A 15,167-nucleotide genomic window follows, 5' to 3' on the forward strand; every position below is an offset into this window, starting at 1 on the left:
TGTTACTTAGCCAAGCTTCCTTTGCCCAAAAAAAAAAAAAAAAGATGGCTTCCTTTGCAAAACTGTTTATTCCTGATAAAAATATTTGAACAGCACTTTGCAAAAGAATATATAAGGCCCTGCCCAAGTTAAGATCCATGAAAACTAAAATTATTTCTGTTGTTTAGAGAATGCAGCTGTCCTTGCTACTTTTTTCCCTGAAAAGCAACCACTTCTACAGTGTACCTTGATCCCGGTTCACAGCAAACACTGTTGTTTCAGTTCTGAGTGAGCAGAAGAGTGGTCTCACCAGTCTGCATTGTGGGGGTACTTAAGTGAGTTGTTGGAGTTTTTTTCACCCTTTATCTTACAGCCATTCATGTATGGTGACTATATCGCTTATGACTGTTGGCTGGGCAAGGTCTACGATTTAAAGAACCAGGTCATCCTGAAGCTCTCCAATGGAGCCAGGTACTTCTCTTGCTTCCGCTACAGAGCATTTCCCTTTACCTATGCGGTTAGTAACCTTAGTCTGTTTAAGAAAACTAGAAACAGCCGTAGCATCTTACTCAGGCAGCCAATACTCTGCCCAGGAGGCCCTTTGCTCAGCTATAGTAGGGTTCAGAATACAGTCGGGACAAAGAATAACTTTATTATCTCTCTGGTTGAGAGAGACTGGGGTTAATGGCATCAATTGGTGACAAATCTGGACTGGTCCGGTAAAACTAATTCCTAACATCATAATCATCCAGAGGTCATGGTCTTGAAGGGAAATTCTTTTTTGAAAAGTGACTGTTGTCTGTCCCATTCTGCACCCCCTCCTCCTGTCCCACCCCAGCTTCTTTCCTGGATGCTGCCTAGGGTATGTCTTCACTGTAGGAGGTATTCTTAATTTTGGTTTAAAACAGCATGGAAGACATGTGGTAACCCTACTTATAAAGCTGGTTAGGAGCTTGGGTGACAGTGTCTAAAGGTGCCTGCAGTTGAACCTAATCTGTTAACCTGAGTCATTTTGTCTTCACTGTTTTCAGCTTGCGTTGATACTGTTTTTATCATTGAAGACGTGCAAGTCACGGCTGCTGACTTCCTTAACCTATATCTCTTAAAAGTCCTGCAGAACAAACCCAACTAAGAGAGGGGGCTGGAATCTATTCTTTGGCCGTGATAAACAATATTGCCATCTAAATCAGGGATGTCAAACTCATCCTGTTCAAAATCAAAAGCCTCTGAATGCAGTGAGTGTAGCTGAGGGCCTGCTGTGACCAGCAAAGTTTGTTACTGATCCGTGAGAGTAAAGGAGCCTTGCTCGACACTCCGGTGCAGTGAGAAGCTCACAACGCTGCCAGCTAGATAAAGTATCTGTCTCTCTAAAATGAGCAGTGATGATAAACGGGGGAACACTGCAGTGCCAGGTTTGAGTTCCTCTCTAGAAGAGATGCAAGTAATTCTGGAGATTCTTACAGGTACTTTCTGCATCAGGTACAAAACTTTGCGGTTTTGAGGAACCTCAAACACATGTTCATTTGGGATTACTAGCTCTTTTTTAAGAAAAAAAAGGCCTCTGTTTCTTGCTAGTTGTAAGGTAGCTATGCAACTTCCAGTCTTCATGGGTATCTGCCAGTAGTCTGGGCATGGCTGTGTAAGAAGTGACATCTGCTTCAGAACATCTTCCCACCAGTGAATCATTTTGAAATCCCACCACAGTTCTCACATCTGGGAAGAAAGTGTTTGAGCAGGCCTGTTGAGGCTAGTTTTGCTATTTTTTCAGAACTCGGGTTCCAGCACTTTTGAAACGTATGTGATGTGAGAGCTTGGAGCAACCAATGTGCTAGCATGTAAAACAGTCTCACCCTGCATCCCACTCCCTCCTACATCTCTTGTACTCAGTTGAGCATGTTAATGTGTATGCTCAATTGTAGCCCATAGCTACAATTATGGGGGTGGAATTGGGGTGGGGAGACCCCTTTTTATCGTGTTCAGACTTAGTAATGTAGTGCAGTCTGGCCTAGTATTGGTAAATCCAGGCATGTGGGCGCACCCATCCAGACAGTGCATTGCTCTGCATAGATCTGACTGTTGAGGTAACTGATCTCACCATCGCCATCTCTCCAACACTGTTTAACCAGGTGTTCTATGAGCACAGAGGATGGAGCAAAGCTGTATGACGTCTGTCCTCATGTCAGCGACTCGGTAAGTTGTTGATCCTCCTGAGGCTGTTTACGTTAGTCTGAAATTCCAATTTTACAATTTCCGTGGGAGGAAACCGAGGCAAAGCCATAGCAACTAAAAATAATTAATCCTACAACTTGGTACGAGAATCACTGAAAAGGTTTTACAAGATCTTTTTCGTGTGGGTGGAGCACTCTTAACAGGACACCAACTTGAAATCTTACTCTGGCTAGTGTTACAAGTAATGCACATGAGTGCTAGGTAAAAGAAGGTGAGGAGGCCAATCACCTTTCGAGTGACTTATAAAAATACTCAAAGCCAGTTTCACTCTTTCCACAGTATAATCACCCCTACTTGAAAAGACTCTACTGTAACTCAACTGTTTCAAGTAGCTGGGTTGGCCAGGCCACAACCCTTTGCAGTTTGTCTTAGTTCCCAGGTTATTGCACGTATTACCTATTAAACCTAAATCAAACAGTTAGTACAGTTAGCGAAACTGTGGGACTAGGGTCTGGCTGACGCAGCTGCTAGTAACATCAATAGGATGAGAAGAACCCTTTTAGCAGTGTTGAATGGAGTAACCAAAGCGTATAGTATTTGAGTGGTGCTCTCGAACTAGGGTGCTTGAAAACTAATTTTTGAGAACTCACTTTGTCAGTCTACCTTCTTAAATCCTGACCTGTGTTTTGTTTTGATCTCTTTTATTTCTTGAATGGAGAATGTGGCTGTTGGTTCCAGCTTGAATGGAGACAGGCCCATTGATAACCAGGCTGAGACTAAAGAACACCCACCCTTCAGAGGTTGTGCATTAGCTCAGTTTTTTTCCTCCCATTCTTTGTCAGCAAGAATGCATTGGATATTGCTCTGAAGCTTTTTCACTATTATTCATAATAGTAACAATATTGAGGGGGTTGACTGAAGGAATTGTGTTTAATGCTCTTGACATTTTTTTGACATTGTAGTCAGTCTCACCCAGTGAAGCTCTGTTACGTCGCTAGAGACAAAGCAGTGCTTGTGCTGAAGTTCAAATGCATCCAAAGTTTAATATAATCCCTCTTCTCTTGAGGGATCTTCTTTCTCCAAAGAGTTGGCTTCTGTCTAATTGTTCTCCAGTGTTTGATCTCAAGATGGAAATTTTTCTTTGTAAAGATAGAGCTTAGTTTCATAATATGTATTGTACTGTAACAGTGACTTGTCATTTTGGGTGCACAACTTGAAACACCTTTTAAAGGGACCTGACTGTTAGAGTATGCTCCTTGGCAGTTTTTCATAATGGGGTTTCTATACTGTACAGTATTTCCAGTGGAAGCGCATAGAATTGCTACCAAGAATACTCATAAAAATTCTGAGCACTAGATCAGGAGTGCTCAGAAATAACAAGTGGAGAGATGCAATGGTTAGCATTTGTCCAGACCATTGCCCTTCTCCATTTGTTATTTCAGCCCACTCCAGCTGTAGTGCCCTGAATTTTTATGAGTATTCTTGGCCTTTATTGTTTTAGATTTTATAGCCCTGCTTTTTGTCCTTTTGATGCATTACATGACTTAAAATATTCAGTTAAAAAAGTCCTAACGCATGTAATTGCATTATTAAACCTTTACATCCACCCCCACCCCTGTTTCTTTAGCTCTGGTCACCCCCAGTGTCAACAACAAAGAATACATGGAAGGTCATTGGTGGCTTAATGATAATTTATAACTTATAGATGAAAACCCTTGTAACACTAATGGCTAATCCCTCTGACGTGTCCATTGGGTACTTGGGAATTATTATTCCCATTTGGCAACCAGTAAAGCCAAAGCCAAACAGCACAGTGACTTGCCAAAAGCCATAGATATTCTTGTTAGAACAGGGGTAAGAAATCAGGTGTTCATGGTTCCCAACTTAATCTGTACCAGACAGTAACTCTCAGTCATGCAATCTATGGCTGCAGTGATTATCACGTGGTTGGCATTCTAAAACAGTATATTTTATGAATAACATGCTGGGGTTTTTTTAGGTTAATTTCATAGGAAATCACAGCCAATGCAATATATAGAATCAAAGGACAGGAAGGGACCTGTAATATCATCAAGTCCAGTCCCCTGCCATGAGCAGGAGGTCATTGGGCTCAAATGAGCTCAACGAGGTGCTTGTCCAGCCTCCTCTTGAACACCTCCAAGTATGGTGACTGCATCACCTCTGCTGCAAGCATGTTCCAGATTCTAGATACCCTTACAGAAAAGAAGTTTTTCTTAATGTCCAACCTAAATCTTTCCTCACTTAGTTTGTGTCCGTTAGTTCTAGTCCTCCCTGGGGGGTGCCTTTCTGAAGAGTTGCTCCCCTAGATCGTGGTGTTTACCCTTGACACTTGTAAGCCACTATGAGGTCATCTCTCAGTCTTCTCTTGCTCAGACTGAACAAACCCAGTTCCCAGAGTCTCCTCATAAGGCCTGTCCTCCAGGCCCCTGCTCCATACAGGTCGCCCTTCTCTCCACCCTTTCGAGCTTATCCACATCCTTCCTGAAGTGCGGAACAGGACACGGTACTCCAGCTGCAGCCTCACCAACACTGAATAGAGGGCGAGGAGCACTTCTCTGGATCTGTTTGCAACACAGCAGTGGCTGATGCATGCCAGAGTTTTGTTTGTGCTGCTGGCGACATCTTCTGGTCGATTGTCACCCCTGGGTCCCTTTCAGATGCAGTGCCAGCCAGTGGACAACCACCCATCATATAGTTGTAGTGAAGGTTTTCTTACCCAGATGAAGGACCTGGTACTTGTTCCTATTGAACCTCATCTGACTGCATTCAGCCCATAGGACCAGTCTGTCGAGGTCACCCTGGGTCCTTATCCTGTCCTATCAGATGTGCCTGCATTTCCCCACAGCTTGGTGTCATCTGCAAACTTAATCATTGTGCTTTCCACCCACTCATCCAAGTCATTGATAAAGATGTTAAAGTGCACAGACCTAAGCACTGATCCCTGAGGGACACCACTGGAGACCAGACAGACATTCAGAGTTTTTGCGAAAACCGCAAATTAAGTGGACCCCTAATCTTGACTATCCCCTGCTTTAAATCAAGCTCCTCCATTTTTTGCAAGTACCTTTGCTTCTCCCCAACCCAGTTGTCATCCTTTGGGCATGTGTGACAAGCAGGTAGTTGCTATAGAGACTGGTAGTATGGCTTAAGCAGAGGAATGAGCCAGCTCTGAGAGTAGGGGAATCTACGTTCTAGCTGCTTTTGAGAGAAGTACCCGTAGTGCTTAAGAAAGGAGAGGAACATATAGCTCCCCTGTCTTTGCAAACAGAATGCTCTCTGATATCAGCTACTTTCTCTAAGCTTACGGTTCCTTTATGCTGCTTTGTTTTTTCTTTCAGGGTCTTTTCTTTGACGATTCATATGGCTTTTATCCTGGGCAAGTTCTCATTGGACCCTCAAAAGTCTTTTCCAGTGTGCAGTGGCTCTCGGGAGTCAAGCCTGTCCTGAGCACGAAGAGCAAGTTCAGAGTGGTGGTGGAAGAGGTACGGGCTGGCTAGCTGACATGGCTGCTTGCTAGGGGGAGCACCATCCTGGCTGGCAGCTTGCTGGATTCTTGTTAGCTTGTCTAGATCTTTTCAGGACGGGTGGGAACTGATGGTGGTTCTGGTCTTCTGATGTCTCCACACAAGTGCTGTTTGCAGGGTGAGCATCAGGGTTTCTGCTTGCTGAGCTGATGGGAGCTTTTGAGCATGAGGTTAGGAGTTGGGGTGGTGCTTTAGGGTATGTTTAGACTGTAGGCTACCCCTCTTTTCACCTTGTCCCTGTGGCTATCTCCTTCCCAGTCACGTGTAGGAACTTCAAGGTGAGACCTGTGCCTAGTGTGGGGCCAGGGTTCAAGAGGAAGTAGGATGGGGCTCATGTGGCAGTGAAGTTGGGATTCTCCGAACAAGCCTGTGACTGGATTGCCACTACTTGGGGAGAATCGGAACCATCTCTGCTCTTGAAACTCTGAGTTAGGCCTTCCTGTCCCTGAAGAGGAGGCTTCTGACTATCTATGCAGTTTAGGGCCCAAGGATAGCGGGGAATTTGGTTGAGATTCAGCCGCTTTAGGGTTCCCTAAGGATTGCGGTGACGTGTAACCTCTTTGCCAAGCCAGGCATAACCATAATGGAAGAAATAGAAACTCCACAAACATTAGCTGTTGTATTTTGAGCATTTTAGGAATATGATGGATGTAAGAACCTTTACTTAATGGAGAAGCGCTAATGCGCTAATGGCAGCAGCCCAGGATTCCTTCACCCTCAAGCGATGAACACTGGTGGTATTAGAGCAAAAATTGTCATGTTTTCTGTTTGTGTTGCAGATTTGAAATCAGAAGCTAATGGGCTTTTTTTTTTTCCAGGTACAAGTTGTGGAACTAAAGGTTACTTGGATCACTAAGAGCTTCTGTCCTGGAGGTAATGACAGCGTAAGCCCCCCACCATCTGTAATCACGCAGGAGAATTTATCCAGGTGAGATCTGCTAAAGGTGTCTTTTAGCTTTCCAGCAGCCCACAACCCTCTGCAAGTAAACAGCCAGGAAATACAATATTGGTACCAACCCCTTGGGAAGGGAGCTCTTATCAGCCAGCTACCCCAAACACTTTACATCTCCCAGCTATTGGGGAAGCATCATAAGATGAGCCAATTTAGATTTTTAACGTAACATAGCAGGGCTGTAGAAAGGCTCTCTAGCCCAGTGATTTTCAACCAGGGTGTTGCCACGCTCTTAGAAGGGTGCCACAAGGGCTAAGGAGATAAACCAGGCATAAGAGAGAAGCTGATAAATTATAAATGCAGACACAGGCATGTCCATGCCTGAAGGGTCCCCCATCCGCTCTGCCCAGGCCCTCCACAAAGGGGTAAGCTAAGCACTGTAATTTTAAGTTTTTGCAATTGGTGCCACTCAATTCACAAGTCATAGAGGGGCCTCAAATCCAGTGAAGGGTGCCTTGGGTCCAAAAAGGTTGAGAATCACTGCTTTAGCCAAACAGCACATGAAGTAAGCAATGCCTGGAGACAGCTTGCTTCCTCTTCCCTTCCCTTCCTCGTTTATTCTGTGTTGGGTTGAACATTGTTTTCTAAAAGTAGAGAAGCTCTGAGATGGGAAGGGAAGGCTCACTTTGCTGTAGTCCAGCGGTTCCCAGTCTATGGTATGGGTACCACCAGTGGTATGCAGACAACCTGTCAGTGGTATGCATTAACAGGTTTATAATAATTACTTTTATATGACAAAAAATTGCTGGTGATACTTAAGGTTGTATCATTTTAAATTGGTGGTGTGCAATCTGTCATTTTGGGAACTGCTGCTCTAGTCTAAGGCACAGTGCCACCATCAAGGAGCATCTGGCACCCCCTGCAGGTGATGAGTTGTGCATGTTGGCCACAAACACAAGTTTTGAAACCATGCAATATTAGGTGGGTTTTTCACTTGAACTAGCAGCACTGTGGACTACAGTTCCACCTGAGTTTGAGGCAGTTTCAGGAGCAGTGGTTCTTGACATAATGAATTAGGTTAGTCTGTAAGGTGAATGAGTTGGTCTATAACATGCCACCCTCCCCTGCCTATGGAAATAAAATAAATACAGAAGTTAAGGCCTATTTTTGTAATTCATTTGGGGAGTTTGGAATCAGGGTAACTAGCATGTGAGGCAGGGGGCTGTCTTCTCCCAATCCCTTGGTTGCTTGGAAGTATTCTGGACCTCTTCCCTTGGACCTCTGTATGTGAGAGGTCTGCAATTCAGGGAATATTAAATAGGGACAGCTCTCCATTTTAATTAAGTAGCGCTAACTGGAGGAAGATCCATCATTTGAGTAGCAATCACTGGGGTGCCCATTTTCTTTTACTCTGCTCTGAGCTAATGTCCATCGGAGGTAACTCTGTCTTCTCACTCCAATAGGGTAAAGCGTCTGGGATGCTTTGACCATGCGCAGAGGCAGCTTGGAGAAAGATGTCTCTATGTATTTCCTGACAAGGTGGAACCTGCAAAAATCACCTGCGAGTGCCCGGAGAGAAATTGTGTTCTAGGAGAAGGGTCCGTCGCCAAGAAGGTGCGTTCGCAGGAAAACCATTTGAAAGCTTAGCTGGGGGTGTGAGAGTTGGAGCATTCGTATTGCCAATATGTCTGCTCAAGCATTCATGATTCAGGTAGCTTAATTTTTAAATTCTCTCTCTTTTTAAACCTCGGCCTTCCAATAAAAGTCACGGGATATAAAATGTGATGCAATAAAGTGTAATGGCGCTCAATTGCGCACAGCTACGCTGCCTTGTACAGTGATCTTATCAAACTGAGTGAAGTACAGCCTGATGCTACAGTGGTGTGCAGAAAAGGCCCCATGATGTCATAGCTGCCACCTTTTAGATATGATACCGAAGAGCCCATAAAGGATTTTTTTTTTTCTCTTTTCTGGCTTCCTTGAATTGCGTGTTATTCACTTATACCCTCTTCAGTAATGACGTGGAGAAAGCGTTCCATTCCTTTCCTGTGCTCTCTTTTGGCCTGGGTTATCGTGCATTGTAGGATAAATGGTCTCAAACTGCAGCAGAGGAAATTTAACTTGGAATTAGGAAGAACTTTGTCTCTGAGGATGGCTAAGCATTGGACAGGCTACCGAGAGAGGTGGAGGACTCTCCACCCCTGGGTATTGTCAAGAGCAGGCTACACAGACAGAAAAGTTTAGTCAGAGGTGCTCCTGCCTTGAGCTGAGGGACGGACCAGGTGACCTCAGGAGGTTCCTTCTAGCCCTGCTTCCCAGGAGTCCTCTGAAGTGTCATGTCCCCTCTCCCAGACACTTGCATTTCAGTGGTGTGGGCAGTGATCTTTCTGCAGAGCCTTGGATGCTTTTTTTAGTTGAAATTTGGAAAGTGTGGAAAGTGATATTTCATAACAAGGGGCACAATATAAACTGAAAATGCTTGTTCTAGCTTACTCCCTGGGCTGTTGCTTAGTCATGTCAGAAATCAATTACCCCAGTGCTCTGGCCAGTATTTCTTCCTCTTCAGGAAAACATTTCTATGGCTATATGTGTTGGCAGCTGCTTTTTCTTGCCAGCATGCTAATTTTGAGAGCAATAACCCACTGCTTTGTCAATGTTCTTGGGCAGGGGGAGCATGAAGAGGGGGCAGTGAGCCAAATTCTCTCTTCTATACAGGCCTAAAGCTGGCTATTTTAATGTGTTGTCTATGTGTCCAGACACCCCACACCCTACTTTGTGTACTGACTAGGCATGCTTTTTGTAGGTGAGGAGGCTGCTGAAGAAGCAGATCGTGAAGATCATGTCCTGCTCACCAGATTCTCAGGCTACTGGTGAACCACCTGACCCAGAGTCTTCAGCTGCTGCCGACCAGAAATCAGAAGAGCTTAAAACCAGACCCAAATGTGAAGTAGAGGACTCTAGCAATGGCACACTAAACACGGGGGCTTTAAAGGAAGAGCAGCCTGAAGAGATGGGGAAGGAGATGACTGAAGCTCCTGGGAGACAGCAACAGCCCCCGTTCCTGCTGAAAGAGGATGGATCATCCAACTACAGGCTCCAGTCCATGGAGCAAGATGCTGATGACGAGGCAGCCGATGACACCGATGACACCAGCTCTGTGACTTCTTCTGCTAGCTCCACAGCTTCTTCCCAGAGTGGCAGCGGCACAGGGCGCAAGAAGAGCATTCCCCTCTCCATCAAAAACTTGAAGCGGAAGCACAAGAAGAAGAAGACTAAGATCTCCAGGGAGTTTAAACCAGGAGACAGGTAGGTTGGTACCCAGCTTAACAAGTAACCTTGCAGGTTGGCTAGTGATAAGAGGCATAAACAGGTCCACAGCCTGACCCCTTATTTGCTTGTACTTCAAAACGTACAAAACAGACTTTGGGATAAATGTTCGTCTGGCTACAGAGGGCAGCACAACATAGTCTCACCTATACCAGCTGGGGAGTCTCAAGAGGTGGGAGGAGGGTGGCGTGCACATTGGCAGTAGGTCTTCTTGAATTTGCCATGTTCTCCAAATTTCCTTCCAGCCATACCCCATCCTATATTTATAGATGATTGGCTCTAATACTCTAATAAATTATCTCTGATTCATTTTATTTAAATATTTTTTGTTTTACTGAAAAGTATGAAACTGGACTGAACCAGTTTCCCTGCGGACTTGAGATATGCCAATTAGCTGGGGTTTATGTTTCTGTGATGATTACATTTCTGGAGGGAAGGACTTTTATCTCCTTCCTTCACCATTAGGGAATAGTGCTTGCCCTCATTCTGTTTTTCTCTTTCCCAAAATGTATGGTCTTTTGTAAACAAAGCTGCTTTGGTTTTTTTGCAACCTATCAAGAAACAGAACAAAAATATATCCATTATAGCAAAACAGCATCTAGTACATTTGGTTACATGGATACTATAAGATAAAGCTACTATATAGTATATTTGGTTTATTTAGTGTATGAGTCTTCCCTTAGAATATCTGTAGTCAGGCTTTGTTAAATTGTATCTCGTTACTGATTTAGTTAGACAAGTTGATGGCTTCCTTTACTTTGCTGACCAAGCTAGTTGTCACATGTACAAAGGTTCACTCTGTGGTCACTCAAACAGACGTTGGGGCCTTCTGCTTAGCTATGCTTCTGCAGCTTGGCTTAGGCCCCTTGAAAATGGCCAAGACTGGCAACAAGGTTCAGATCTCTCTTGCACATGTTCTGCAAAAGCCTCCCTTGCCCAATTCCTCAAATATAAATGCAGGCTCACATAAATAGAGAATTCAGGTTGGGTCCTCATTTGCATCTTGCATTACAGCACTGGTTTAGACTAATTGACAGTTGTCACCATCCGATAGCTGTCCACTAGCCTATGGGAGAAGTGCTGGGTGTTGGTCCAGCTTCCAGTGGAAAAGTATCCAAATGACCCAGTGTCAGTGCTGTAGTGCCATACTTCACCCTCTTGAACAGGGTTGGTACATCCATAGCAGAAGAGATGGGAATTCTAGGGACTGCAAGTGAAGTATGAGTCAACAGCATGCTATTATCACAAAAAGCCAATAATCCACTGGGTTATGTTAGCAGGAGTGTTGCCTGACTCTTCCTCTCTGTTCAGCCTTGATGAAGCTTCATCTGAAGTACAATGTCCAGTCTTGGATACCAAACTTCAAGAATGATATAGACAAATTGGAAAGAGTCCAGAGAAACTGCAGAAGAGAGAAGGAACATTATTAGAGGTCCAGGAAACATGATGTTTAAGAGGAAAAGTTGGAAGAACTGGGATTATTTAGTCTAGAGAAAATCAAGGTTGAGGGGAGGATTTGATAACAGTCTTCAAATACAGGAAGGGTAGTTATGAAGAGGTGGGTGATATGCTAATTTGCTGTGGCTTTAGGAAACAGGACAAGAAACCTTAAATTACAACAAGGGAACTTTTAGGTTGGATATTGGGAAAATCTTTCTGACTGAGGGTGGTTAAGCACTGAACAGGCTACGTAAAGTATCTCTCTCCTTGGAGGATCTTAAGAGCAAATTAAACGAAACAGTTCAATGAGATGGTTTAGGTAGGAGTAGTGGCTTCATTTGGCTTTTCGTAAGAGCCATGATTTTAGTCAACAAAGAAATTGCACAAAACATAGCTCAGGTCTGTCAACACTGGTCAGGTTTGGTTTTTCTTTTTAACATTATTTAAAGCAAGGAGTAAAGATGCAAAGTTTTTCAGAAGGGGTAGATGGCTTCTTGGATGCAGGAAATCCAGCATCATGAGTATTATGTGAATGGGGTGGCCATTGGTCTCTGTTCCATTATTTCAGTTTTGCTTCATTGTGCTTGGAGTACAGTTGCTCTGGAATGGCTCTGAGCTGCAAAAGCAATGGCATCAGAGCTCGGAGAACTGGCATTAAAGATGGAAACGAGCAGTGGAGACCCCAGAAAAGAGAGTTTTAGGAAACAGCCTCAATAAATGTTTCCCTCTTCTTCCTGCCTCCCCTCATACAACTTCTAGCACTCTTGGAGAGGGTTGCACAAGGTAGTTTTCATAGCTGACTACAGATCACCACAGGGACCTCTTTGCCTATGCTGTGGACAGGCAGATCGCTGCCAGGAAAACAGCATGGTCTCTGGGGCACTTTGAGGAGATGATGGCAATGCAAACAAAGGGTAACAAGTTACTTTTTTTAATAGGACCTGAAACCCCAAAAGGCTCTTTAAAAGGCTTTTATGGCAGCTGGCCATTAATCTCCATGAAATACCTTGGGTTGCTCGCTATTGCTATAAGAGCCAGCCAGAAAATGGATGAGACATAGTATGCCCAGCAGCTGGATTGCCATTGGAAAGTCCAGACTGAAGGAGACTTGCCTGTTGAATTGGCTTGATGCAGCTAGAAGGGCTGGATCTGCTGTTTCAGCCGTGCTGTTGCCTCTCTGTGTGCACGCATTCAGCATGCTGCTTTAGCTTCGTTGCATTTACACAGTTATGACTTTAACAGGATAGCACCAAAAAACCTTTTTTGGTTGCTGGTTTTAACTGAGGGCGCCACTTAGTGACTTCACTCCTACCATCTTTTATGCCAAACCTTGAGTTTGTTCCATGGCGCAACAGGAGCTCCTGGTGAAATATCTTCTTAAATCTGCTTTTTCTCACCTTGCCTCCACAGTCTTCTCCGCCTCTCCCCCCCACCCCAAGGAAGTTAGTTCATTGGATATGACACATGCCATATTTCTTCCCTTGGTAAAGATTTTTTCGAAGTTTTTGGTGGAGAGCATGAATTGTTAGGGGAAATGTCTGTGTTAGGGAGCTTAACATATAGTCCCTTTAAAAAGGAAAAAAAATACTAGTGTCTTTGTCCATTGGACTTTAAATGACTTGGCCTGCAAATGCCATGTTTTGTTGCCTTTGATAAGGAGAGGTGGCTTTTAGTTTGGTTAGGCTTAAGCCAAGGAGGTATAGATGGATCAGAAAAACACCATTTGTATGGGTGAACTCTGGGGGACAGAAGAATTTAACGACAGATTTGTTAGAACAAGGCTATGAAGAGGAGCTAGCTTCCCAATAGGACAAAAAGAAATGCTTACCCAGTCCCAAGGTCTTAAATGCTAGGAGGAATTGGGAAAGAGACCGCTTGGGTTTGCCTTTTTTACAAGATCCTTTGTAAGCTGAGATAATGATGCATATTCTCATCAGCATGTGGCCTGCTCTTGCTGATCAAAAAGAAAGGACAGAGTTAAGATTGGTTGCTGCATCCTTATGTGGCAGTAGGAAATTGCATGGATTTCTCTAATTCATTTCCTAGTCTCTGATGTTGGTGGGTTAGTTACAGAATGTCAGGGTTTTTAAAAATACACGCATATATTATATAAACATTTGGATTTACTCACTGGATCCCATGGAAACTCATTCTCATTCTTAAACTTTAAATGTAGTTCAGGCATGGCTTAGGATTGCTAAACATGTACATCCAGTAACTTGGCCCTGGCCAGTCCCTTGTTAAAGGTCTGAACAGTGTTGTTGCCAGAAGTAACTTGCTTATCTGGTATTTTGACATCTTATCTGAGTCTTGTTAACCTGTTAGAGGTTCTGCTAAACTGACCCAAATCAGGGTCACCTATGGCTTCCTCAGTGTGGTTCTCTGTATGATGGTACGCACCTGTCAGTGAGTCTGGGTAGAGGTGAGGTGTGCCTTGTAGCTAGGTGTTTCTGCATTGACATGCATGATGCATCATGAAGGGGAGGAGGAGGAGGATTAAAAATGTGAGAAAAGGAGGCCCTTGTGTCAGAGAATTATTCTGTGCTTGCAATTTATCTTTAAGCAGCACAGAGCTGGTGGAGTGTGACATCGGCCAAGAACTTGGTTATTCTTAAACAGGCTGCTCTTCTGCTTTACATGCACTGGGTACTGCCTCTTCCCTGCTTATCTCAAAGAGCTGGTATATATAAAATGCTGCCTTATTCTTCCTTTCTTACTCCATGATCCCACATTCAAAAGTTCTTCAGAACTCAGCAACGTTCAGAACAGAAGGCATTTCAGTGAGGTGGATCTGAAGTCCCGAACGATTAAAGTTCCTGTTTTCTCTCAGCCAGATGCTGCCACTGTGCTGTTGCCTACTCAGATTTGCTCCTGTAAGAATAAAATATACAAGGAATCACCTTCCTGGAATGCAAAGGTTTCTGTGATACAGACTTTCCAGATTGGTCACAGCTGAAAAGCTGTCAAATATGGACCCATGTGCATCTCTGAATCCATTCAGACCAGGCATTGGTGCTTAGCCCCTCAGCTGATATGTCTAGTACCAGGTGTGAAACATGGGTACCCACTTGAACTTTTTCAGTGTGGCAGTCAGATTTCCTACTACATACTTTGCATTTTACCTTTTGGTTGTTGGTACTAGGAAAAACCCAGAACACAATAGAGTGAATTAGCAAGGGGCCTACACTTATTCCATTCTACGCACAGTGGGCAGCTTCTCTTTCAAATCACTGCTTTTCTCTCTCAACATATAGAGTTGCTGTAGAAGTGGTGACGACGATGACATCAGCTGACGTGATGTGGCAGGATGGCACTGTGGAGACGAACATCCGCTCCAACGAGCTGATTCCCGTCCATCATTTGGACAACAATGAGTTTTGCCCTGGGGATTTCGTGGTGGATAAGAGAGGTATTGGGTGAAAGATGTGCCCTCTGGAAGATGGCACAAATTATAGTGTAGAGTCTGACACCACGAAGGGCCAGCAGGAGAGCATGTGCTTAGGGGCAATCAGCACGGGTTCGTTAGCGGCAGGTCCTGTCAAACCAACCTGGTGGCCTTCTATGACCAGATCACCAAATCCTTAGATGCAGGCATAGCAGTGGACATAATCTTCCTGGGCTTTCGGAAGGCCTTCGACACTGTCTCTCACCCTGTTCTCATTAAGAAACTGGGGGACTGTGGTGTTGACACCCACACAGTCAAGTGGGTCACCAACTGGCTGGAGGGCCGCACCCAGAGTGGTGGTGGACAGGTCATTTTCGACCTGGAGGGATGTGGGCAGTGGGGGCCCCCAGGGCTCGGTCCTCGGGCCTGC

General features: G+C 44.4%; 1 protein-coding gene across 1 annotated transcript in view; it reads left to right on the forward strand.

Annotated features, from left to right (window-relative positions):
- The window catches only part of UBE2O (ubiquitin conjugating enzyme E2 O), a 111,866-nt gene that overhangs the window by 75,578 nt on the left and 21,121 nt on the right, over nucleotides 1-15,167 (forward strand). Inside the window, exons 6-12 of the mRNA XM_019501610.1 lie at nucleotides 353-450; nucleotides 2,106-2,169; nucleotides 5,508-5,651; nucleotides 6,512-6,621; nucleotides 8,049-8,199; nucleotides 9,389-9,891; nucleotides 14,607-14,761. Coding sequence (XP_019357155.1) covers nucleotides 353-450; nucleotides 2,106-2,169; nucleotides 5,508-5,651; nucleotides 6,512-6,621; nucleotides 8,049-8,199; nucleotides 9,389-9,891; nucleotides 14,607-14,761 — 1,225 coding nt within the window. The remainder of the gene's footprint in view (nucleotides 1-352; nucleotides 451-2,105; nucleotides 2,170-5,507; nucleotides 5,652-6,511; nucleotides 6,622-8,048; nucleotides 8,200-9,388; nucleotides 9,892-14,606; nucleotides 14,762-15,167) is intronic.

Source organism: Gavialis gangeticus, unplaced genomic scaffold, assembly GCF_001723915.1.
Source record: "Gavialis gangeticus isolate Ggan-Ray unplaced genomic scaffold, GavGan_comp1, whole genome shotgun sequence".
In the NCBI taxonomy this organism is placed as follows: domain Eukaryota; kingdom Metazoa; phylum Chordata; order Crocodylia; family Gavialidae; genus Gavialis; species Gavialis gangeticus.